The sequence below is a fragment of the Aspergillus campestris genome (assembly GCF_002847485.1).
Source record: "Aspergillus campestris IBT 28561 chromosome Unknown P168scaffold_10, whole genome shotgun sequence".
Taxonomy (NCBI): domain Eukaryota; kingdom Fungi; phylum Ascomycota; class Eurotiomycetes; order Eurotiales; family Aspergillaceae; genus Aspergillus; species Aspergillus campestris.
Window position 1 is genome coordinate 337,812 of NW_020194345.1, and position 24,706 is coordinate 362,517.

A 24,706-nucleotide genomic window follows, 5' to 3' on the forward strand; every position below is an offset into this window, starting at 1 on the left:
TAGCCTTTCAACTAATAAGCTGTGTTGCGCGGTCGAATTTGATGCCCCTATTCAGGGCTTTGGATAGAGATATCTTTACGTACCGTCCCTTCTTCCTTGAACAAAGCACATCGCTGCGCTACCTGATAATGTGCATAGAGTACGTTCGTGCTTACCTCTCTGCAGAGAAATCTACATATCTACGCAAAACTCTCGGGGCCAGTCTATAATAAGAGACATTGCCAGGCATGGTAATCCGAGACAGGCTACAGCTGCAACAGTCTCAGACAGCCATCTACCCACCCACCGTGCAAACAAAACGCATTCAGCGTCAAAGAGTCCATACCCATCTACCTAGCCTGCTATTGATCGATTTATCAAATCCTAGTAGCTAGCTAGCTCTATGGTGCGTATGCTCCGGTTTATGAAATAAGGATACCTTGCACATCTCTCCAGTCAACACACACACACACACACACACACACACACACACACACACACACACACACACACACACACACACACACGCCCCCCCCCTCTCTCTCTATAAATATATCTTTCTCTCTCGAGTCAAGGTAAAATTCCCTCTCCAAACAGCCAGTCCAACGATTACACTAACACAATGTCAATATCAAGAACGTGACCGAAGCGGCCGATACGCGTCCCTTCGGGTATGATGTACTTCTATTTTGGTGGAGCCGGCTGATAAATGGATGTACAAGTTCCCGGAGCACGAAGCTTGGGCCCCTGTCTTATCAGTCTGTCTTGGAACGCGAATGGGTTTATACGAAAGCTATTACATTGGATACCTACGTATCTTGACAAGGCGGGGGTGGGATATCGCCACGATGAAGATACCCTGTTAATTTATGCAATGCCCAGATTTATCCACAAAACTCTGGGTTCATTTGCGATTTCATGTTTCAGTCAACTGAAAAATGAGATCCATATACCAGAAAAAGCGTGAAAACGCTCGGGTATGAGGTACTTCTACTTTGGTGGAGCGGGCTCCCAAACGGAGGTATATGTCCCTCGAAGGATGAACCTTGAGGAAGACGGGCATACTGATTATTCACCAAAGCAGGTAAGCTGAGAGCACAGCATTATGGACTGGCTTTCCGGAAAAACCAGAGATGGAGAGCCGCTTTCCGAAAAGCAACTCTTAAAGAAAGTGGTACCCAGATTTAACGTGGCGATTGATCGATCACTTTGAGAATCCCGACTGGTTAGCCGGTCGGGGAGTGTCCGAAAACGAGCGGCACAGTTGTACAGTCAACCTCGCAATAACATGGAAACGTTCCGGCCAAGATATCCGACAATTGTTGAGATGTCGGTACTCAACAAGACACCCTGGGATACCAACCTGTCTTGGGACGAGAATGAGGTTATGCAGAAGCTTTCGAATTCCTACATATCTCGATGGCTCAAATCATGCTCCCCTGCTACGTATATTTAAGAAACTACATGTCATCAGTCAACGCGAGACCCAAGTTAGTCTATATATTAGAGATCGATGGTTTCGTTCTTCCCCATATACAGAACTTGTCGTATCAAGAGTCACTTCAATTTACAGATGTGACTCACTTCAACAATTCTCTGCGCTTCACATCCTTGTTAACCTAAACAGCCGCATATAAACTAAGGTAAACACTCCAGATCACCCCGCACGCACTTCCAAACACCACACGCCGGTCTAGCGGAACGACAGTGTACATCAAGACGGACACCAGCGGCCGGTACTTGAGGCGCGCGATCATGATGGGTGTGAAGTCCTGATACACATATTAGCCTCTGTACACAACCTTCAAATCTTATGCTCTATTCAAGTAGAACACACGCACCCCACCACCGAAAGGCATGCTAGAATTCCAGACAGGGAAGACAAGAAAGAAGAACGGAAAAGAAACTAAGTGAAAAACATACCTCACAAACCAACTCCCAACTCCTATTCCAGCCCGCCCCCTTAAGCAGGTTAATCAGCACAACAAACAGCACGATATTCATAACCGACCCAACAGTCTGATCCAGCATGAACTTCATAGTGAAGTTCCACGTGCCTGATCCCGGGCCCGACTCCACACGACGGACAGGCTTGTCCTTCTCTTCTGCGACTGCTGCCAATTCAGCATCCCTGTGGTGGAGAGGGATGTTGGCGGTTGTCGTCGCCGTCGTGGTCTCCCGGCGGTATCGGGACAGGATCCGCCAGGTGGGAAAGCCGGGGTACCATGCTTCGACGAGCTTTTGCCAGATGTCGTTGATGGGGACGATGATGATGGCGTAGCCGACGAACTGGAGCAGGGCTGGGGTGTTGAGGGCGAATGGTTTCTAGGGTTTTTGTTATCATGTGATCTCCATTTTTCAATCTTTTTGTTGTTTCTTTGGAGTTCTTTTTTTTTTTTTTCTTTGAAAAGGAGGAGAAAGGGCACGAAGTGGGAGAATTTCTTTTTCTTTTTTCTCTTTTGTTTTGGTCGAACGATGTGTAGAGAGCTTTTAGGGGTTCTATAAAAAGATTGTATAGATGGGTCTATATCGGTATTTCGGATGATAGGGATAGGGTGGGGATGGGGTAGTAGGTTGATAGGCTGACAACGGCATTTGAAGTAACAGAAGTGGAATGAAGGGCAAACTCCAGTCAAATATGAAGAAACAAGGAAGAATAATACTACGTACATTCTTCTGGTACTGATCGATAATCTGCGCCAGAATGTTGGAGATAGCATTAAGGATGGTCGCTTGGATAAGCGTGACAGTCAAGGGAGACGGGGGCATTGTGTTTGTTGATTGGCCCTTCCCTTCTTTATATACCTAAGTACTCCGTAAGGTACCTGGGTAAGGTAGGTACTAGGTATGTATGGACTGATCGATGACCTGAATGTCTATCTACCACTGACAGGTAGACAACTCACTTGCCAGTGTGATCTGCGAGACCCCGTTCCAGGGATGCCATAAGCCACGAAGAAATGGGAGCGGAGTAGCTAAGGAGTGAGAATGAACAGGTACATTGCGGTGCACGTGAAAACAGCAGGCATTGAATGTCCCTTGGAAGATAGGAGGGGGAAATGGGTTGCTAGAAAAGTGAGAACTCAATTTTTTCTAGTTTCCTTTGTTTGTGGCTGATGTTGCATATCTGTCTTCTGTTTGGTTAGGCCGCTGGGCAAGCTTGGCTTCCTGGAGTACTCGAGCCAATCGAGTATTAATAGTAACTTGCCCGGGAGGTGGTTCGATCGAGTAGTTTATCTTGGTGATCTTTATGGGGTGATGACTCAGCATAGGGGCTGCCATTTTTGTATAAGTTAGTCGATGGAACACTACTGTGAATGAGGAGGTTATGTGGATCATGTTCACGGCTATTGTACTAAGCGGTCATGCAATCAATTGGTATTCTGTCTTCATCGAATCATTTGGTTTATGTCTAAGTGGTCACCGGATGGGCAGTGTCTGCTCCTTATCGGCAAAGTATAACCTCCGCGGCGTCATGTACTGCTCGAGGACCTCGTCCGTGACGAGCTTGCGCTTCTCCTGAAACTCCGCCACATTCTCCTGCAGCGCCTTGATGGCCATCGCCTTGAGCTCACCGGTCAGGAGCTCGCCGCTCTTGTACTTGGTGTAGATCTCCGCCAGCTTCGCGTCGTCCTCTTCGAAATAGGTCAGGTAGATGTACGCAACATCCACATCGGGGTTTCCGCCCAGGCGGCGGTGATCCTCAACGGTGACCTGGCCACCGCTGAACGCGTACTTGTTGATTTTCGTCTGTTGATGGTTAGATATGCAACCAATCTGTCTGGGTATACAATGACTCACCTTGATCTGCTTAGGAGTGTCATCCATGAAGATAGCCGAGTTAGGCTCCGACGACGACATCTTCCCACCCGGTCCTTGCAGAGCAGTCAAGAACTTGGAGTGGATCAGCGCAGGCTTCGGCGAAGGGAAGCGCATGCGGTGGGAGTTCTCGCGCAAAAGTCGGAAGTACGGGTCCTGGTCGATGCCCATGGGGATCAAACAGGCGATGTCGGCGATCGGCTGGGATCGGTTCTTCTGGGGCTCCTCGGCCCACAGCTCGGGGTAGGAGGTCGCGAACGCAGCGACACACTGCACCGAGGGGAAGAACAACCGGCCGATGTTGGTGCTTTCGTTGAAGCCGAATGCGCCACGGACCTGGTTGAAGGTGACCAGCTTTCCGAACTCCCAGGCGTTCGTCAGGAAGTGCGAGCTGACGTATTTCAAATCGCTGTAGATGAACGTCTTTTTCACGTCGAACCCGAGGGCAATGATGTCCTTGGCGTTGTCCATCGCATACTGCATCGTATCCTCGAAGGTGAGGGTGTCCTTGAACAGGGCCTTCTCGTCGTCCGTAAGCATGAATACCAAGGGAACGTCGAGGACATCTTGCAGCCACTTGGTGAACGACAGCGGGATGGTGTGCCCCAGGTGCAAGCTGCCGGTACTCGGGCCACGGCCGGTGTAGAGGAAGAAGGGCTCGCCCTTCTCCTTCTTCGTGAGGATCTTGTCGAAGTCACGGTGGCTGAAGAAGAGGCCGCGTCGCAGCCAGCGGTGCGGCTTGTGGCCGGTGACTTTCTCGAAGCGATCGAGGAGATCCTGGCTGATCAATTGGGTATTCCATTTCCTATCAATCGAGACAATAGTGTTAGCGACGGGACCATGCGTACAGAAAACGCGCAGATATCCTACTCACTGGGCAAGAGACACATAGTCAATCTGGGAGATGTTGCCGCTCTCGTCGCGGGCACCGGCCACGGACCAGGGGTTGATATCCTGCTCCGCCGTCGAACTCGAGTTTGCTGCCATCTTGGAATAGTTCACCGACCGCTAGCTGCAGAGTTAAACCGATATTGAGGGCCAGCGAGGAACGGACGTATGGAGTCATAAAAACAATGAGGGGCAAAGATAAAGTGGGTCATGTGATCTGTTCCCCTCTAGCCCGTTACGGAATGATAGTGGCGGTGCACGTGATGATAATCTCATATACTCCGGAGTATTTTCTTGCCTTTCTATGGCTTCCGCGTTTCCGTGGTTCTATTGTAATGTAATTTACATAGATAAGGGCTCATTATCATGCTCCCGGAGCATGGACGCAAATTTTCCATTCATATTCTATGGTTGGCAATCACATTAGGCCCATTCTTGGCGCTGGTGAAATGGTCAACGAGAGCCAAATGTCCGTTCTCATCCTCTCCCTCCCGGTCATATAAGTCGAAATTGAACAGGAAAATGAGGCGTGCGATGGTCAGTCGCAGCTCCATCATGGCCATGCTCTTCCCAATGCACCCCCGAGGACCAATGCTGAATGGGCAGAACGCTTTGCGAGCAACCTCAACGTCCTCCTTGGTTGTCGTCCATTCTTGAGATCGGGTCTGGCATGTGGCGCCGTCAATCCAACGCTCGGGGATATACGACTCTGCTTCCCGGTAATATTCGTCTTGTCGGTGGATAGAGTAGGTCGGGGTGCCGCAGTCTGTGCCGGGAGGTAGATAGACGCCGTCGACCATGGCCCCGTCAATCACTTCCCGCGGGATCGCACCCGGCACAGCAGGCGCCAATCGTAGGGCTTCGTCAATGCAGGCCTTTAGATAAACCAATTCGTTGAGCTTGGGGCCACTGATAATTTCCTCGACGTCGTTGAAGCTCTGTCGGATTTCGTCTTTCAGCCGTCCCATGGCCGGGATGTTGCGGAGAAGATAGAACATCGTGGCTGTCATCGTTGTCGAGGTGGTGTCACTGCCGGCGATCATCAGGACGTTGGCTTCGCCCCAGAGCTCGGCCGTTGAGAGACCGCGTCCAGTTTCAGGGTCTTTGGCGTTAAGGAGGTAGTAGAAGAAGTCCTTCTTGGCGCTGTGGCCGGCCTTCGTGCGCTCCTTGGCTCGTTCGTTGGCCTCCACTCGAGAATTCATGATGAAGTTCCAGCGGTCGTTGGTCAGTTTATGGATTACAACCTGATCCAGATGCCATGTATCGAGAGGTGTCCACAGGCCACACTAAATCTCGTCAGCTCGTTCGTCCTTGGTCGGGGATGTGGCTATTCGCCGCGTCAATAACTTACCACATAATGCCGATTAGCAGCCCGATCCACCAACCCAACCATCTGTCGCCGGTCCTTCTTCTGCTGAGAAATAGTATCCCCTTGCAGCATATCAAAGCTCTTCCCAAAGCAGAGCTCGCCCATCACATCATAAGTAAGCCAGCTAAACCAACTCGCCAAATTGCGCACACGTTCTCCCTTCCCGCTGTAATTAGTGCTACCTGGGAAATCCGCCAACTTATCGCACAGCTGTCTAACATGCAGCAGCACAACATCCTCCATAGCCTTCAGCGCGTGGTCCGAAAACGCCTGGCTGAGCACGCGTCTCTTGCGCCCATGCACCGTCTTATCAATCACATTGTGCGTGTTGTACACGCCCTTGATGGCAGTGAAGGCGTTGTAGAAGTTCGCCTTCTTGAGCTTCTTCCCGTGGCCGTAGATGTCATGGAGACCCTGCGCGGTGTTCACGGACACGAAGTTGGGCGCGACGCGGACGTGCGATCCGTACTTCTTGTGCAGGGCGTGCAGCCACAGGTGTCGGTCCCCTTGGAGGCCATGGTACAGCTGGACGAATGGTGTGACGGTCGCCAGCCAGGGACCAGGGACGTGGCGGAGAGGGTGGAAGAAGCGGTTATAGACCGCGTACACAACAGACTAGTGTACTACTTAGTACATCATTTTCCCTGGTTTGTACGACATACTCGATCGCAAAGCAACGAGTATCTCGAAGAGGAAGAAGGAGGAAAAGAAAATGTAGGGAGGAAGTATAGAAGACATACCAGAATTCCCGAAATCCCTAACACACCCACCAACAGCCTCATCAACGACAAGGCCGCCCAAACCTCTTGCACCAACATGATGCCTTTGTATGTGTGTATTCCAGCCCTTGCTGCTGCTGCTGGAGTATAACGTTTACTCCGTAGACAGGCCCAGAATCTCTCGCGCACGGATTCTGGGGAAAACCGAGTCTACCCGTGTCAAGCCGAAACTTCGTTACTATGCTGTCTTTTCAACCCCGCGAATGATATACTAAGAGTTATAAGCGGTACCAATGAGGATAGCTTTCCCCGGGCTTGGTAAATGTTCTTTGTAATAATAGTGAAGACAAGTGTGTCCGCGCTGATGGAGTATGGTTGAGATCCAGCGGGAACGTAGACCTGTATAAATAACCCGTGGGGAGGTTCGGTTAGGAACGGGGGTTCTAGTTTATGGCTCCTCTTGGGGTAGATTTATGATATCTGAGCCTAGGACGGCTGGTTGTCAACTTTGGTTCATGATGACGCTCATCCGTGGAAGGATGGCCTCAGTTGAAGAAAATCGACGGATGCAGCTGGAAGAGCTCATGGATTTGTGCTCCGTGGACGAGCTTCAGCCAGATATTATTTCTTGCTATTTATGCTTTATGCTAAATGAGATATTCAACGTATACGTTATCCAGCATTATTACCTAGGCCATCTACGCATGTGGGGAATGCAACCCCAGCCGCTGGTAGAGGTACCGGATAAAGATGGATCTCGCCAGGATGGTCCGGGCTGAAGACCCGAAACCTTGCTTAGCTTGACGTCAGTACCGGCGATATCCGACCATCATATGTGCAAGGCTCGGAAATCAATGGCGAACTCGACAAGCGTTGGTTTCATGCTAGGACGACGGTTTTACCCGCAATTTGTTCGGGGGACGTCGTGAAGTCTCAAAATCAGGTTGACTCTGCGCGACTTTGTAGATATGGAACGACGAGCATTTCTTAAGGGAGATGTGATCGTCAAGATAAACGAGGACCAATCAACTTTGGATTGGCCATGTGTTTGGCCAGGTTGGGCTGCCGTAACGGCATCGAAAGTGTATGTTAAAGCCAGTCAAGCTAGGAGTATCCATGCACTCCGCCATCCAATATCCATTGTTCATTGTCGTCATTGTCATCTTGAACTCGTCGCCATGTCTGCTTTGGTTCTCTGCGCGCGGAGGTTTCTGGTTGCTTCCCATCGGCTGCCTTCCAGACAGGCCGTGGAAGCCCCCCAGCGGCGAGAAGGGGATTATGGCTGAAGGCTCTCCCGCCATTCCTGCTTCCTGCCTCGATTCCGTCACCGGCTTCTGTTTCCGCCAGCTCGTCCGTCTGATCGTCACCGTGGCTTGATTCCGTAGGCGCTGATTGGTAAACGCGCCTCAGACGACCACCCTTGATATCTAAGCTCATAACCGTCTGCTTCTTCTCCCACTCCGGTCGGGCCTTTTCTTCCATCTCCCGCATGATCCGCTGCTGCTTCTTCAGTGCCAACGCACGCTGCGCAGGACTCATCCATATGGTTGACGCGACATTAGGCGTCTCGAAGTCCGCTGCCTCATCAACAACCCGAGTCCGCTTTGCGTTCTGGGCCTGGAACTGAAGTAGCCTGTCACGATGCGCTTTGGCTGCATCTAGATGGCTAGACGATGAGGGTTCTGCCCCTACTCGCGGCCTACTCTCGCGCTGGACACCCTCGTTGTGCACGCGCATTTTCTCTTGTCCGCGCTCTGCCCGTAGTTCCTTGATCATGCCTTGGATCTCCTCGGCCGACAACAGAGGCGTCCCGCAGAACGAACAAGGATGTAGACCTTCCAGAGAGCAGATTATCTTCCCGCAGTTAAGGCAATTCGGTGCAGGGTCGAAGAGCGGGTGGATTGTAGCGTAACAATTGCATTTGTGGGGTTCCGTGTCGCCTAACGTCGGGTTCGTCGACATCTCCAGGGCGGCGATTGCAGCTGTAAGATCGGAAATATCAGATGTGGTCAACGACGCTTTAGACAACTTCGTAGCGCCGGACCCGCCGGAGCGGCTCGACTTGGCAGCTTTCGATTTCACATTAGGCAGGAGGTCTGAGATCATCGGCCCAGACGCCGAAGGAGGAGTTTTTCCGGGTGCGGGGGATTGAGTGCGCGATGCAGCTGCTGATCCCTCGCGAGAAGAAGGGACCGAAAGTTGCGCGTTTGTTGACGGCGATGTCCCAGCCCCTGCTCCTTTCAACACACCACCAGTGCCTTGTACGTTCTGAGTATGCTGGCTCCGAGAGGACGCGGGCATGTAATCTTCGTCCAGGTCCTCTTTTTTATAGCCCCCTACGACGTTTCCATAGTTGTCTGGACGACGCGGAGGACCGCGACTGTGTAGGGGTGGCTTGGATTTCTTTCCTTTCCTTGACGCTGGACCGGGACCGTTGTTGGTGTTTCTCGCCGTAGCTTGGCTGCTCGTGGGGGTAAAGGTGGTATTCGCTCGGGACTGTCGGGCACTGAAGGCAGATATGAATTCGAATACGGCAGGCGAGTCACCCAAGAGGTTTTTGAGATGCTCTGCGCTTTCTTCGGTGGGTAGGCTGGCGGCGTAGCTTATGATCTGGGTGAGGGACTCCTCGTCGAGGGGGAGGAGCTGGGAGACACGGGGCACTGCCCAGGAGATAAGGCCGGGGTCGCTCATGGGACAAAAAGTAAGTTATATTCGTGTGGAGAATTAGAGACAAAAAGGAGTATTGGGGGTTGAATTTCGTGGTTGGGGAGATCGTCGAGTGAGAACGAGCGATTCATGCGAGATGGTCGGCGGTCCCGCGGATGACGGCGAACAGCATTGTGGCCTTACTTTTCAGGCCCCAAAGTGACTCACCATTGTAGTAATGACAGCCAATATATGAAGTGCCTCCTCCCACTAGAAGAATAGAAGACCATTTGAAATGGGTGAAAGATATCCATGTGGTGAACAGTTAAGATGACTGTGAGCGCAAGACTATTGTACAAAAGTGCATATCTATCCATGAAAGCAAAACAAGACCATCTTGACAACGAAACAGAAGCCAAAACTCAAAATAATGAAACAACGCCGAGCATGTCCCAAACTTCTTGACCTGATGGAGTTAAGCCAAACCCCGTTGACGCCTTTTGATGCCGAATATTTACGTCAGTATCGTTATGAAAAAAGAAGGGAAGACATATGTTCAGTTTGTGTCTTCCATGCAGACAGGCCCGTATATCCACGAGAACAGGAACAATGATCATGCACCTAGAACAAAGTGAGGACTATGCATTGTCCCCGTTTGTTTCGCTTTTTATGTGGCCATCAGCGGCAGCCGCCATGTCCGGCGTTAGCCCGTTTTTTAACTTGCTGCTGGGCGCGGGTGGCGGTTTCTTCCCAGACATCTTCTTCGGAGCGCCCAGTTTCTTCTTCTTGGGTAGCGTAGGCGGTGTATCATCATCAAGCGGACGTTTGGGGGGTCCGGAGTTAGGTGTGATGCCGCTTTCCAATGGGGTCTTGTTCCGGTTCAGTTGACGCCCAGACAAGCCCAAGCACCGATCCAAGTGCTGTGCCACTCTTGTCACGACGAAATATCTGGGGCAGTTTGGGCATTTCACCGTCGGGAATGAAACCTTCTCTGGTGCTGCTTGTTTAAACGAGCTGTCGGGAGTAGTTGGAGGGCTCGACGCTGGTGTATTTGCGGTAGTGGTTTGTTTCTTTTTCTTGGTATTCGGCTTGTCAGTGGCGAAGGGATTGCCGTGGACATCATGGCCAGGCTTGCTGATCATCGGCTGTTTCTGGCAGTACTCCCGGGAGAGATCTGGGGGCGCCCGAGCCCCAGCCCCCGTCACAGGGTACATCAAACGGGGCAATCGACACTCGGGGCAGATGATTTCTTTGGTGGTTTCGAGCGGATTGCCCTTGAGGTAGACTTTTCCGTCTTCACAGATGGCAGCTTCAGTCTCCACACGGACCCCTTTCATTTCCTCCGAATCCGGGTCACTGGCCTTAACCGTGGCTGGCTTGTTTCCCGATTCCTCGCGACGCCGATTTGCTTCCTCTTCAGCTTTCTGTCGGGCAACGACAGCGGCCGAGCGCATCCGTGCAATCTTTTCATCGCGATGAACCTTCGAAACGATATCATGTATGATGTTGTAGAAGGTATCATTGAGGATATCACACGTCTTGCCCGGGTCAGTTTCCCATTGCTGCAAGGCCGACGTCAGTCAACGTACCAGTTTCGCAATTGTCCCGGGCGGAAACGAGTTCCCGTGCTCTGTTCCATTGGATTCACCCATCTTCGAAGCAGGAGACCTATACCACACGTATGTTAGTCCTCGTTCGGAGAACGTAAATCATCCACGTCATAGGAGAGCACAGGCCAAAGAGAGACGGATCAGAGCTCAGCATGAGACATGTAGCCGGCGGACAGCGTGAGATGGCATGTCATATATAGACGCCATTCAGATGTAGCATAGAACCGAATGCGACAAGGATCCCATGATGAGGTCTAACAAGCCCACAGCCACGTCCAAAGCCAAATCGCAAACCCTAACTAAATTCCGTAGGACTAACCTCACTTTCTCTGGTTCAAGATGGATTCCACGTATCTGCCCAGTTCAAGAAGTTCCTGTAGCTTCACCCACGTAGTTCCATGTATTGTCGAGGTATAGTTCGAGAAAACCGGATCGGATAGGCGATCGCCGAGACGATGCGACTAGGAGGCAAATCGAGGCACGATCCCGAAACAGCACCGAGTTCGAGAAGTTGAGACGATAGTCAACACACGGAGCCCAAGCAACCGGCAAAATGGGCGTCCATCGGTCGACAGGAGTGAATGCGGAGGGGGGCTCTATTATCACTGGAGCGAACTGTTGTTGCGGCAGGGAGAAGATCAGCCAACCGCCCCGTTGCAAGCTGGTGAATGGCCACTTACCTAATCCACATGAATAGGAGGACAGACGGTTTCATAACAATGATCTATATATAACAGATAGTGAAGTGATCAAAAGCTTGATGGGAGAGCACCAAGAGTATAAGAATATAAGAGCCCCACAGTGTCTAGACCGGGGAAGCTTGTTTTCTTGGGGGGGGGGGGGAAGAGGAAGAGGAGGAGCAGGGAGGAGAAAAAGAGGGAGACCAGCGAGGCCTTGCGCTGACTGAGGTTGGGCGCCTTGAGAGCCTTGAGAGCGATCTTATCTTATCTCATCTCCGCGTTTCTCCTCTTTTCTCTTCTTCGCGCCTTTGTCTCCATGGTCGACTCTGTCAATTCTTTTTAGGGGAACAAGGAGGCAAGTCAAGTGGGATTTGGCCTTTTTTTTTTGTCTATTGCATATAAGTTTTTTCTGCGACAATCATGGCATATCAGTTCTTCGCAAAGGCGCATCAGTCCAACAAAGGATCGCCCACCTCGTCCTCTCCTCATCTCCCCTCACCATCCTCGTCTAGCAGCAACAAACACTCGCGTCTCCCCAAACCTGTCCCCTCTATGATGGTGCCTCGGTCCTCAAACTCGACATCGACTAGCATTACCGCACAACTGAAAGCCCCGCCTCCAAGCAAAGACCTATCCTTTCAGCCTCCCGCGTTCCCCCATTCCATCGCGCCGGGCTACCAGACACCCCACCCACACGTCACAATCGAGCCCGTCAGCACCGGTCATATCCCTTCATTGACGCGCATTACAGGCGTGCTTTTGCCTACGCGATATCCCAACTCGTTTTACACGGCGATCATCACCGACCCCGTGATCGCATCGGTGTCCCGCGTGGCCGTCTACCATGACCATCCCGCAGAATCTGCCCCCCTAAGCACAAGCACAAATACAAGCACGGACAAAGTCATCGGAGGAATTAGGTGTAGGCTTGAACGACTGGCGCCCACGCTCGCTGATCACCAGGGGTCGCACCAGGAACCCACCAACCTCTACATTCAGACCCTCCATCTACTATCGCCCTACCGCGGGAGCGGCATCGCAGCTTCTCTCCTCCACTCCCTACTCTTTAACTCCCCGTCTAATTCTAAATCATCTTCATCGGACTCGCGACCGCACCAGCTCTCCGACTTGGTAAAGCACTACAACATCCGCAGCGTCACGGCGCACGTGCACGAAACCAACGAAGACGGCTTGAAATGGTACACAGCGCGAGGATTCGAGGTCGAGGACGGCATAGTGGAGAACTACTACCGACGTCTAAAACCGTCCGGCGCCAAGATCGTCAAACTCGTCCTCGACTGGAGCGGGGCGGATACTGCTGATCTGGGTCAGACGAAGCCGGGTGTGGAAAACCCCGAAAACGACGACGACTGGGAGAAGGTCGAGGCCGAGGATGAAGACGACCAGGACGATGATGGAGTGCAGTCGTTGTCGGCTTCCAAGACGTTTGATGACGATGATAGGGCGAGTAGGAAGCGGAAGGCTGATGATGAGCCCCAGAAATGAATCTCCTTTGCTGGATTTTTGAACTTGCTTGTTTTTTCTGGTTTTGTGTTTTTTGTGAATACCCTTGTGAATACCTGCATTGCGGGGACGACTGTCCTTACGCCGCCTGTTTTTATGCCTTCCTGTACATATCTCCTTTTCTAGAAATCTATAGATCTTCATTCTTGATCCCTTCGTTGTAGATCAAGACCTACTCAGTGCTATTATACGTCAAGGGGGTATACAGTGAGCTCTGGTGAGAATCTATGTGTGGATTGTGCATGTCTATAGTCATTCCTGACAGCTACGGGCAATACACAGCTCTCTCGGTTGCCGCTAACGCAAGTAGATACTCAACAGATCTTACTCAATCTCCGTATCATAAGATAAGCAGAGTATCCACCGAAACCGTTTATACAATAACAAAACCGTAGAGTCAGTTAAAGCATTTGCTAGACCATGTTACTCGGCTCAAGAGGCAGGGTTCCACAAGTACCGGCACACGCCGTCAGTGACCTTGCGGGTGGAAGGGTTCTTTCATAACTTTGGAGATAGTGTACGGCTGTCAGAAACCTTGGGAACCAAATTTATCGTATCATATCATTAATGTAATCGCAGTAAACTAGGTGTATGGATATAAAACTGTACAAACATGGCTCAACCACACACTACCTCGCCATCAGTGCAGTATAAGCATTATTGTATTGAGTGGCGTCGTACCATCAGCAGTGAATATGGTGAGACAAAAACATAACAGATCAAAAGCATCAATCAAATGTTATAATTCTCCGCATGGAGGAATATCTCATCCTTCGACGAACTAGTCATAACCAGCTGCTGCTGCCGAGCCACCGTACGAGAAACCTCCTCTCTCATACTCGGCGGCCCACAAACATAAACACAAGTGCGCCGACCAAACGTCCTCGAGTACTCATCAAGAAGCAGCGGAATATCAGGACGGAAGTAGTCAACGCGCCACCCGTCCCTCCTCTGCAGCGGCAAAGCCGTAAACCGCTGAACAGGGCGCGGAGAAAACGGAGACGACGAGAACCCGAAATCAAACGGAGTCTCAACAGCACTCTGCGGGGAGAGGCTCTGCTGGGAGTCTGCGTATTGGTTCTGGTAGGGGTCGAATTTGTGGATGTTATTGGTGGCGACGTACGCTTGCGGGAGGGACGTGATGGCGTCTTCGTTTTCACGGCGCAGTTCCTTCTCCTTCGCGGTGTCGCGGCCGGCTTCTGCGCGGATGAGCGCGGAGCTGCGCTTGTCGATGCCTTGCAGCGCGTCGTAGATTTTTTCCTGGACTATGTCCCGGTACATTTGGTATTGCTCTGGCTGTTCCGAGTTGAGGTGGCCTGTTCCCGTGAAGAAGAAATGGCAGTGGACTGTATTTGGGGGAGCGTAGTCGCGGCAGATTCTTAGCTCTTCTCTGAACCAATCCACTGACTCTGGGTTTCTCAGGGCCCAGACGATCCGGACGGACTTCGTCACGGCTTTTCCATCCCGCATCTTCTTGACCAGGTCCAACAATTGGCTGGCTGTGGCTGTGATGCCGCTGCCGCCGGCGAAGAATATCACGTCGTCGAAGGCTGCCATGTCCCGCCGCATTCCGCCGTAAGGACCTTCTAAGAAAGCTGTCCATGTCTTGTAGGGTCCGTACTCGAGCGCCTTGAGGAAGACATCCCGAGTAAACCCTTTAAAAGGGCGGAACACCAGGGCCATGTCCCGGTATTCTTCGCCGTACTCGGACGGGAAGTCATCGCTGCATAGAGAGGCAATGGTGAAAGGATGGCTCTGTAGGAATGAGATTCGGGGCATCCGGAGGTAGACGTATTGGCCAGGTTTCCATCGCATCTGGGTGGCAACCGTCACCTTCATGGCGTTTTGGGGAAGAAATGTCACAGTGGAATCTTCTCCAATCATAAATGACAGTCTGAGAGGATTGGTCCAGTTGACGAAACATAGTCTGAGAGCGTATGAGAGGACCCAGATCGCAACTGTAGCCCAGAGGTAGCCCCACGACATCAGGAAATTTCTGCTATGCCAGAAGATCATAGCAATAAAAACCATCGCAATTGGAGTATGCAAGGCAACGAACACCTCATACATCTTTGCACGAAATATAGGCAGGGAGTGCAGGCACAACACTGCCAAAGGAGCAAAGGCAGCGAAGCCAGTACCGTAGATATAGATATTCCTTGGGGAAGATTGTTGAAAATATATGAGCATACCATCTTCCCAAACAGGCATCACATAAAACGGGATCATGTGGATCAAACTCAGCAGCAAGCAGAGATAGGCAGTCCAGCGGTGAAGCACATTCAGCCTCTCGTGGCCGATCCCTGTCAACAGGCTGATCAAGTTCACTTTAGTGCTAAGTCCAACAATCCATGGAATCATGGCGACGGCCATCATGCCCGCGCGAATGGCTAGTGGCGGTGATCCAATCTTGACCGACGAGTAATAAAGCGGCTCCGGGATGAAGCAATAGAGAATGGTGAAAGCCAGTGCCGAGAATATGACGGCAGAAGCTCCCAGCGATGGGAGAACAATGCTCAATTTCCATATTCGTAGTACCGGAAGTGGTCGATAGAAGATCCAGCGTACAAACGCGACGATGTTGTTTACCGGCGCAAACGCTGCAATCGACGACTGCTGTGTATCGATAGCAGAGGAGGGCAACGGCCCTTTGGCGGGAAAGAATTGCGCTCTGGAGCTGTCTGTGGCAGCACTGGGAAGTTCGTATTCCTCCTGCAGCCTGAAATCGTATGGCGAATCTTCCTTGTACAACCCAATCCTGATTTTATCTCCCCATGTATGGTAGAGCCTCATAGCTGTCGTGATCGCTAGCAAGACGATGGAGAAGTATACCCAACCCAGGCCATACTTTCCAGCTCGTGACCACGCGTCGCGTTGGCGCTCCGCTATCATTGCCGGGGTGTCCGAAGCGACTGTCGGAATATCGATCCGCTTCATGAGCGAAGCCGCTGAGTTCCATATTGCTGCCATGACTGATGCGTTTTGGATATCTCGTTTTTACGTCGTTCAACAACCCTGAAGTTGGCTGTAGACCTTGGCTTTCACCCGGAGCTCCCACGGGAGCCTATACAGTCTTTGAGATGTATGCCTGCAGATGAGAGTGGCTTTTCTCCCTCCACTCAGGTACTATTTCCTAATAAGTATTTTCCGTACCCATCGGAAGTCGTTCAAGCCGCATAAGAACCTCTGAACTCTTAGCCGAACATTGCACACTGCAAGCCGGTACAAGGACGTGATATACAGTTAGTTAATGACGAGATAGAAGAAGGCGAGATCGACAGGAGTGTCAGTAGAAAAAGGTGAAGAAGAGACATGAAAGATAAAGAGGGGAAGCAGCGCGCACAGAGCTAGCAGTGTTAAGCCTTTTGCAGGCCAACGATGGTTGATCAACGTGCATGGACCCATGCAGTTGTCCATTGCACATCACATAATAGCGATCATTCAATTTGCGCTCTCCAAACATGTTGAATGGGCCCGAGTTCATGGACAGACAGGTTGGATTTTGAGGTAGTATCTTCCTCAGGAATGACAGCCTATCATGGTTCCTTGACGGTGTGCTTACCCTGCAGTTTCCATGCCACTAATGCGTGATCTTGGCCCCTCATCACCAACCACCCCCTATTACGCCCACTGATTGGATACATTTTTGCTAATGGCAAGCGATTAGTGCAAACATTTTACTCGCTGGGAGTGATCATCACCGACAATTAATTGGGCCTGATTGGCATCAACAATGCCGACGAGTGATGCTAATCGTCAAGACGTGGACAAGAAACCGGGGTTTCGATTATGGACTCGGGAGTTGTTATTCCGGGCGTTTAAAAGTTCTTATGAAGGAGATTATCGGGCAGTGATCAGTAGTTAGTCCCAGGTCCTTGTTGATCCTTGAAGGGAAAGGTTGCCATGGTATGTCAGGGGAGCCTTGTCCCAACGTCACCGCAGTTGACATACTGATGTTCTTGGTATAGAAATTATTGAAATGGTCGTGAAAACTGCTTAATTGCCAGTCCATATTGCAGGCAGCCATCTCAATTATTTATTATGAATTGGTTGTCATGAAGATAACTTTTGCCTGGTTAGATATACATCTTACCCCAGAGAAGCTGTTCAACAGCATACAAGCATTTCAAAGTCCTATACGCTAATTTCATGAGATATAGCTCCACACAAATATATACAGATGGATATCGCTTCTATCTCTTGACTTTAAACTGATCAAAGTCACATCAAGGACCTGCCGTCCAATAAAAATTTCTGGTATCATAGTCATCAACCGGGGATTTTCCAAGCTCCTCATACTCCGCACATGACAGACCCTCATGCCACGCCGTTCCCCGATGGATATAACATGTCCGAGTGCCACAAGACCCACATACTACAATGGGGTCCTCCAGACCACCCGCGTGGAACTGCCCATATCCACAATCCCGTCGGATACAGGTGACGAATTCGGCATCTTCCTCCAAAATCTGCCACGTCCGCAAGCGAGAATATTCCTGAAATGTTTTCGTGCTCGCCCACCGTTGTACCTCGTTGTCAGAGAGCTGTGCGTGGCAAAGAGGGCATGCTAAAAGGCCGTCGCTTGTTGAGGAGAGCTGCAGGTCTAGACTCCGACGGAGACAACTGGTGCATACGTATATGTCTGGGATGGAGGTGTGATCACAGCCACTCGCGATGGGTGACCGTGGGTAACATGCTTCAGCGCGGCTCTCAAAGCAGATCGAGCATGTATGATGCGGCTGGTATTTGGTGTTGGTGTCACTCTCGGGGAGACTGGGTGGTGGTGACCGCAGAGGCTCCTTGTGGAGGAGGGAAAGAACAGTACTCGCAGTGGCTGCGTCACTCCAGTGGCTGGGCGTTTGATCGAACCATGTCATGGTTGGTCCGAGAGGGCTAAACGCATCCTCGAGTTTCAAGGAATCGTCTGTGTTTGTTGTGGGAACCGAGCAGTCTGTATCTGCTGAAGAGGTCGATGTGTGCTTTTGATGGTGGTCGTGGTCTTGGTCTTGTGCCCCTCCCGGTCGTGAAGAGGGTAAGGCGACGGTTTCAAGCCGGTAGAGGGCTTGGGCTTCTAGTGGTGAGACAGGCGATGATGTTGGGCTCATGGCAGCTGTGTGACAAGCCTGTCTTCTCTTCCGCCGTCGTTGCACAAAAATGAAGTTCATCCTCGATGCCTGCAAAGAGGTCTGTCTGGCTCAGTTGGGCTCGTTGTACGCCTAGGGTGTACCTCTGCTTACGAGTACCAGATCCAAGGGAGATTCGGTCTTTTTACGCGGGGTTGTTGGGCAAATAAAGCATGCCACACTTGATTCGACAAGACTAATATCTGCTGACCAAAACAGTAAGGCCCTCGCATGGCAGCTAACTAAAGCCAGATCACGCACCAGAGCCAAGATGAGGTCACATTTCCTATGAATACGAGGCTTAACTAGCAAGCGCTTCGCCTACGCTTAGAATACATGGAGCTAGTTGGCAATTATCGGGGAACGAGCAGTTTGGCGCCAAAAATGGGTGGATTCGCCTGGTCGTACCCGTATTGAAGAAACAAATTTGGTGAATATACTCGAGCGGAGGGTCAACGATGTCGTATTCAAATGGTTTCAATGTTGCCCGAAGCGAGACCTAGTATGGACGGACGACCCACTATCAACTGTTAATATGGGATGCCTTTGATCAGGTCAGAAGAATAGCCCGGGCTCAGCACAGTAGATGGATCATGGTACTAGTTATGATGAGCAGACGATCACCCCGAGAGATCAACACATGGCATCATTACAAAAGCACACATTGAACTGTGTTTTCCTAGTTAGGATAAATGTTTTCATCATCAATGGCATCCGCGCCACAGCCCCTATCGCACACATTGGGGCCAATAGGATCGACGGCTTCTCGTATTTATATATAGGTTGACGAAGCGAGAACCTCCCAACCATGGCTAAGTAAGAACCTATATCACATCTCTGCCTTAATAAGTCTAGTATGACCCAGAAGACGGGTTAAGTTCTCCTAGGCTCGCAAAATGGTACTATGCTCGGTCAGTGAAGTGGATGAGACTTCTTCAGACTCTGAAGTCTGATCTCGCTGTCGACATTCAATCGCAAGATCCGATGTTCCATCAGACATTTCCATCAGCATATTCGTTGACATGCAGCCTATTCTATGTATAGCAGCCTTCTGTTGCTCTTAGGACTATCTGTTCATACTCTCGTAATCAAGATTGCACGTAAGGCAAGGAGCTTTGTGGGCCGGTCAGCCAGTTCCCCAGCAATAAGCAAGGTAGATCACATAAGTCTTCGGCGCTTTTAAGGAGCAGCATCTATATCTGGTAATAACCAAGGATTCTGCACCGGAATGAAGCAGCTCATGCTTACAGGGTACAGGAGGTGATGATGGTTGGTCAGGCCGCCAACAGCATGGAAACTCCACCCCTTCACCGCCCTCAATACAGATCCGATTCTGCCGCAGAAAAGTCGCAACTTTCTTTTCGTCCCCGCCCATCAACATCTCGGCTTCAAGAAATCAACCACTTGTGCAATTGACCTACTGAAGATCGTTGAGAGCGCCGCCTCAACAAGACTCTCTAGACTAAAGATGGCGCCCGCAGCAGCAGCATCACCTGCTGCCCAACCGACACCCCCGTCCCTCTCCCTCCCACCCTCTCAATTCGCCCGTCTTCAACCTCACGCCTACCTCCTCGCCCATCTATCCCCTCCTACCACGAGCAACCACCCCTCTATTCGCGCCAATGGCCGCGCTCCTACACAATTTCGCGTCACGTCCGCAAACACCGGCTCTCTCACCCACACAAACGGTAGCGCCGTCGTCAGGGTCGGCGAAACAGCCGCCGTATGCGGCGTGCGGGCCGAACTCCTCCACACAGCAGACATCGCCTCATGGAGCGTGACACAACCGTCCACAGGCTCGGCCAACAAGCGCCGGAAACTAGTCGATCCGACCCTGAAAGCGAGCGAAACGGCCGGCGACGGCGATGACGAAGAATCATCCGACAAGGACGAATCACACATCGAAGACCTCAACCTCCTCGTCCCCAACCTCTCCCTCAGCACCGGATGCGCCCCGGGCTTTATCCCCGGCGCTCCGCCCTCGGCACTAGCACAGTCTCTATCCCAACAGATCCTGTCCCTGCTCCACAGCACGCGGTTAGTCCGCGCGGACGACCTGCGCATCTGGTATCAGCCTCCGAATCTGGGCCCGGAGGACCTGGAGCGCCATAACGAGTCGGAGCAGATGGACGTGGATGCCGAAGCCGAGGGCGAGAAGAACCGCGAGATCAAGGCCTTCTGGGTCCTCTACATCGATGTCATGATTATCTCGCTGGCAGGGAACCCGTTCGACGCGGCCTGGGCGTCCGTCCTGGCTGCTCTCAGGGACACTAAGCTCCCGAAGGCGTGGTGGGACATCGACAACGAGACCGTCGTGTGCTCGGACGCTGTGTCTGACGCGCGTAAGCTGTCCTTGCGGGGGATGCCTGTCGCGAGCTCTTTCTGTGTTTTCGAGGCTGATGCCGCTGCGGGGTGGAGGGCTGTTATTCTTCCCGACGCGGAGGAGGAGAGGAAGATCGCGGAGGATAATAGAAGAGGTGCTCAGAGACGGTGGATTCTGGCTGATCCTGATGGATATGAGGAGGGGCTGAGTCAAGAAAGGGCTTGTATTGTGGTTGACAAGGAACAGGGAGGAAATGGCAAGACCGTCGTTGTGAAGATGGAAAAGAATGGTGGGTGGGCGATTGATGGCAGGGAACTGAGACAGCTGGTGGATGTCTCCTCACAAAGATGGGACCATATACGGCAGATATTGGAGCAATGTTGATACAAAATATTATCTTATTGAACGGTTCGAGAAGGTTATAATTGACGATATCATCTATAATGTTGCGAGATTCTGGTGTCTATTTATCGCCCGAGATTCTATCTCACCTGCTTAGAACAAAACATTTCTATGTGATAGATGAACCAGGCCACATATTGGTCATCATGAGGGAATAAAAAAAAGCCCGAATTGATCCTTTTGGAGAGTGAATGAGCACGTCAACTATTGGCTAGCCTTAGCAGCATTTCTAGGGCTCCTGCGTCTCCTCTTATGAGGAGGCTCGTTATCATTCTCCGTGCCACCAACAGAAGTCCAACTCTCCTCATCTTCCGTGGCCTTGGCGTCTCCGTCTTCCTTGGTTGACTTGTTCTTGCTGGGAACATAGAGAGATATCGAAAACAGGTCCAAGTCCTTGTTCTTTGCCTCAACGGTCTTGGACGATTTGTGCGAGTCCTTCTCTTTGGACTCCTCGGTTTCCGACGTTGCTTCTTGCTCTCCATCGGTCTCCTTCGGCTTCTCTTCCTTCTTGTCGGCAGGGGCGTCAGATTTTTCTGGGGTAGATTTGCTGACACCGTAGAAGACTCGCTGGAACAGTCCCATCTTGGGAGAATCATCATTCTGCTTCTCTTCCTTTTTATCCGCGGAGTCCTCCGACTCTTCCTCCTCCTCCATGTCAGAAAATCCAACCATCTCGTGCAGGTCCCCCTTCACAAGGGCTGTTCCCCATAACGAGAGAAGAACCCCGGGTACCAGGTAGAGAAGCGCCGGCTGGGCATGGTTGAAGCACTGCATAACAAGGAGCGTTGCCACCATGCCGAGGACATATCCAAACACACTGGCCTTGAAGTATGTTTTGGGGAAGGTCCGAGCATCGTGATACGGGGGTTCGAGCTCTGGTAGGGCAGGCTTGATAGTACGGGTCCAGAACCACTCTCCCCAACCGCCCGTCGCGGTTTGGTAGATGGGCTTCACGGGCTCCTGTTCTTTGCCATTTGCTTGCAACATTTGCAATCCCTTCCGCTTGTAGTAGAGGAACAGGTCAAAGCGGAGCGCCAGTCCCACCATCATGCCAGGAATCACAATGTCGCCCAATCCTAGCATCGCTAGGGAGACAAGGTCGGGATCGCCACTCGGGTCTGGCCGAGGGAAGAGGAGTTTGATCGGCACGTCGAGTTTCTTTGCAACTGTTACCATCAATGGTGTGTAGAAGACAAAGTAGATGTCGTAGAAGAACAGTGCGCTCAAGATAAGCGATCCCGTAACGAAACTGGAAGGCGACATGAATTGCAGTGTGCCGTAGCAGAAGCTGAACCCCAAGAAGTTGGTCAGCCACCACGGCTTCGTAACGAATGTGAAGTAGGCGATGGCGGGAAGGGCCATGAGCAAGCTGACAAGATCCAGCCAGCTCACAGAGCATTCGGCACGCACGACACGATGCAAATTGATTCGGAGCTTCGCCCGTTGGTACGCCAGCTTGCGGCACGTCCAGATAGTTGAAAGCGCCCAGCCTGGCAGCGGAATTGATCCCCAAATTCCCGGCAGAGGAGAGCTCCGGGTCTCTGCAGATGTTGCGTCAAGAGACTTGTCTCTCACGATTGTAAAGACAGGCTCAGATTTCTTTTGCTTCCAAACTTTCCCGGAGTGGCTATACTTCCTCGGAAATGCGAAAGACCTCATCACCACGAGTGCATCTTTCAGGAAAGCCATCGCAAAGAAGATACCCATCTGGGAGAAATAGAACCCCAAGACTTTGTTCAACAAATCGGCACCCATGTACTTGATAACCAAGTATAATCCCCCCAATGTAAGCCCAGCCGTCAACGGAAACATCAAGGCATCACTCGGCTCGAGCCCCTCCATTTTACTACCGTCGCCCTGGTCTTCTTCATCTTCCTCTTCGGATTCCGAGTCATCGCCATCTTTCTTCTCCGATTTCTTGGGGGGTTTTGCAGCGGAGGACGGTCTCGACAGTGAGGCGTGGGCACCGGCGTATATAGGAAACAATGCGGAAACGATCAAGTGGCCGTACGTAGGCAAGAGAGGTCTGATGGCTTCGAAATGGTAGATTGCTTGCCCCAAGAGCTCGGCGAAGGGGCTGACCTCAGCCATTCTAGTGTTGTCAAAACCACGTCGCAGGAAGAAGATGAGTGTGGCTTCAGTACACGCGTAGATTCAAATATAGGTAAGACGGGATGTTGTCGTTTCGAATTGATCAGTCCATGTTTGTTGGGGGCTGTGGCTGTTTGTTCTTGGGGGTTCAAACGGCCAGTGTAGTTGTGTCACTGGCAAGGCATGCCCGTGTTGCGCGCCAAGACTAGCTGTCCAGCTCCCCGCTGCCTTATGCGAAAAGCTGCAGTCGTTCTCAACTGGCAGTACCTGTTGCGACTGCTCACAACTCCCAATCCCCACACAATTTAGTGACAATGGCGACAGACGTGGCTTTCGATACGAGCATGGTAATGAGAAATTGACGTTTGATCTTTATTTCAATGGGTCACTAATATCCTCCAGGGCTCTTTCACAGTAGAGCTCTACAATAGCCATGCGCCCAAGGTGAGTTTGGCACTTTCAAGAGCTCCAAAAAGACATTCAATCCATGCTAATGGCTCTGCTTCTCCTAGACATGCAAAAACTTCGCAACCCTCGCGCAGAGGGGCTACTATAACGACATCATCTTCCACCGCATTATTCCCAACTTCATGGTACAAACGGGCGATCCTACCGGCACTGGCAGAGGCGGCAGTTCCATCTACGGCGAGAAATTTGAGGACGAAATAAAGCAGGACCTTAAGCATACGGGGGCTGGGATCTTGAGCATGGCCAACAGTGGACCGAACACCAACGGCAGTCAGTTCTTCGTCACCCTCGCTCCGACGCCGTGGCTGGACGGAAAGCACACAATCTTCGGGCGCGTTAAGAGCGGGATGCGGGTGATCCAGCGCATGGGGCTTGTGAAGACAAATGGCGAAGACCGGCCATTTGATGAGGTCAAGATCATCCGTGCCCGGGTTGTAGAAGAGGGGGAAGAATGAGAAGTGGTCTCTTGACTAGAGCCTAGAGTGCGACAGACAAGCTTAGGAGCTCATCTTCGCAATCTTCTATCGGCTTGCATCACTCTACTTCAATAGGTAGAGTCCATATCCGATGTCTACCGCGGCTTTGTGGAACATTACTGGATGAGTCTCGATTGCCGCCTCGCCTCGTTTGAGACAAACAGCAGTCTGTCTTACACGAAAGCCTCGCACGCCGAGTCCAGATTATCGTCACGATTACAATGTGTACGCCCCTAGGGCGGATGATTATGATTAGGAAACCTACTTGGCGAACAAACCAAGTTAGATTAATGCAATGAGTGTATCACTACAAAACGAACTGCTTCCATCAGGTGTTTATCCAGAGCAGCAGATACAGAGTGATTGGTTTTTTCTACCACTCCCATGATACAACAAGACCAGTGAAGGCTTGCGCAAAAGAAGACGAAACTGTTATAGGGGAAATAGCAGTCTGCCTGTGCAAAGCACAAGGAGTGGTTGTCAAAAAGGAAGAAAGAATTTGGCGGCGGAATTTTCTCTTAAGCGGCTCTCTACCTGAGCTAACTTGATCTGGTATGGCGTCATTGTCGGGAGCTCCATCATTCTACGA

General features: G+C 51.3%; 11 protein-coding genes across 11 annotated transcripts; 3 read left to right on the forward strand and 8 right to left on the reverse strand.

The window, feature by feature from the left end:
• Positions 1-1,488: 1,488 nt before the first annotated feature.
• On the reverse strand, positions 1,489-3,111 carry P168DRAFT_292086 (uncharacterized protein). The gene is made up of 3 exons (XM_024837524.1): positions 2,650-3,111; positions 1,903-2,304; positions 1,489-1,751 (listed from the first exon to the last, which is right to left on the reverse strand). The coding sequence occupies exons 1-3, from the start codon at positions 2,746-2,748 to the stop codon at positions 1,599-1,601; spliced, it is 654 nt and encodes a 217-aa protein (XP_024690538.1). The 5' UTR covers positions 2,749-3,111; the 3' UTR covers positions 1,489-1,598.
• Positions 3,112-3,336: 225 nt separating this feature from the next.
• P168DRAFT_272731 (tryptophan--tRNA ligase WRS1) lies at positions 3,337-4,951 on the reverse strand. The gene is made up of 3 exons (XM_024835332.1): positions 4,673-4,951; positions 3,781-4,603; positions 3,337-3,729 (listed from the first exon to the last, which is right to left on the reverse strand). Exons 1-3 carry the CDS (start codon positions 4,783-4,785, stop codon positions 3,400-3,402), a joined length of 1,266 nt encoding a protein of 421 aa, XP_024690539.1. The 5' UTR covers positions 4,786-4,951; the 3' UTR covers positions 3,337-3,399.
• Positions 4,952-5,084: 133 nt separating this feature from the next.
• P168DRAFT_312214 (cytochrome P450) lies at positions 5,085-6,873 on the reverse strand (the record flags this gene model as incomplete). Its single annotated transcript, XM_024839556.1, has 3 exons — positions 5,085-5,972; positions 6,038-6,670; positions 6,796-6,873. 3 exons carry the CDS (start codon positions 6,871-6,873, stop codon positions 5,085-5,087), a joined length of 1,599 nt encoding a protein of 532 aa, XP_024690540.1.
• Positions 6,874-7,878: 1,005 nt separating this feature from the next.
• Positions 7,879-9,613, reverse strand: P168DRAFT_298642 (C2HC5-type zinc finger protein; the record flags this gene model as incomplete). Its single annotated transcript, XM_024838282.1, has 2 exons — positions 7,879-9,460; positions 9,609-9,613. The coding sequence occupies 2 exons, from the start codon at positions 9,611-9,613 to the stop codon at positions 7,879-7,881; spliced, it is 1,587 nt and encodes a 528-aa protein (XP_024690541.1).
• A 445-nt stretch (positions 9,614-10,058) lies between these two features.
• On the reverse strand, positions 10,059-11,072 carry P168DRAFT_240902 (uncharacterized protein; the record flags this gene model as incomplete). The annotated part of the gene is made up of 2 exons (XM_024833739.1): positions 10,059-10,958; positions 11,010-11,072. 2 exons carry the CDS (start codon positions 11,070-11,072, stop codon positions 10,059-10,061), a joined length of 963 nt encoding a protein of 320 aa, XP_024690542.1.
• A 957-nt stretch (positions 11,073-12,029) lies between these two features.
• P168DRAFT_256907 (GNAT family N-acetyltransferase) lies at positions 12,030-13,328 on the forward strand. Its single transcript, XM_024834535.1, has one exon. It carries the CDS (start codon positions 12,131-12,133, stop codon positions 13,214-13,216), a length of 1,086 nt encoding a protein of 361 aa, XP_024690543.1. The 5' UTR covers positions 12,030-12,130; the 3' UTR covers positions 13,217-13,328.
• A 638-nt stretch (positions 13,329-13,966) lies between these two features.
• P168DRAFT_298645 (putative metalloreductase transmembrane component) lies at positions 13,967-16,878 on the reverse strand (the record flags this gene model as incomplete). The annotated part of the gene is made up of 2 exons (XM_024838283.1): positions 13,967-16,197; positions 16,797-16,878. The coding sequence occupies 2 exons, from the start codon at positions 16,876-16,878 to the stop codon at positions 13,967-13,969; spliced, it is 2,313 nt and encodes a 770-aa protein (XP_024690544.1).
• A 95-nt stretch (positions 16,879-16,973) lies between these two features.
• P168DRAFT_38586 (E3 ubiquitin-protein ligase) lies at positions 16,974-18,671 on the reverse strand. The gene is made up of 2 exons (XM_024841913.1): positions 17,186-18,671; positions 16,974-17,061 (listed from the first exon to the last, which is right to left on the reverse strand). The coding sequence occupies exon 1, from the start codon at positions 18,397-18,399 to the stop codon at positions 17,461-17,463; it is 939 nt and encodes a 312-aa protein (XP_024690545.1). The 5' UTR covers positions 18,400-18,671; the 3' UTR covers positions 16,974-17,061; positions 17,186-17,460.
• Positions 18,672-19,758: 1,087 nt separating this feature from the next.
• Positions 19,759-21,126, forward strand: P168DRAFT_292090 (3' exoribonuclease family protein). The gene has a single exon (XM_024837525.1). The coding sequence runs from the start codon at positions 19,826-19,828 to the stop codon at positions 21,062-21,064; it is 1,239 nt and encodes a 412-aa protein (XP_024690546.1). The 5' UTR covers positions 19,759-19,825; the 3' UTR covers positions 21,065-21,126.
• A 47-nt stretch (positions 21,127-21,173) lies between these two features.
• Positions 21,174-23,292, reverse strand: P168DRAFT_306193 (aspartic endopeptidase). Its single transcript, XM_024839004.1, has one exon. The coding sequence runs from the start codon at positions 23,171-23,173 to the stop codon at positions 21,287-21,289; it is 1,887 nt and encodes a 628-aa protein (XP_024690547.1). The 5' UTR covers positions 23,174-23,292; the 3' UTR covers positions 21,174-21,286.
• A 154-nt stretch (positions 23,293-23,446) lies between these two features.
• cyp1 (putative peptidyl prolyl cis-trans isomerase (CypC)) lies at positions 23,447-24,428 on the forward strand. The gene is made up of 3 exons (XM_024841402.1): positions 23,447-23,520; positions 23,576-23,617; positions 23,686-24,428. Exons 1-3 carry the CDS (start codon positions 23,488-23,490, stop codon positions 24,094-24,096), a joined length of 486 nt encoding a protein of 161 aa, XP_024690548.1. The 5' UTR covers positions 23,447-23,487; the 3' UTR covers positions 24,097-24,428.
• The last annotated feature ends 278 nt before the right edge of the window (positions 24,429-24,706 follow it).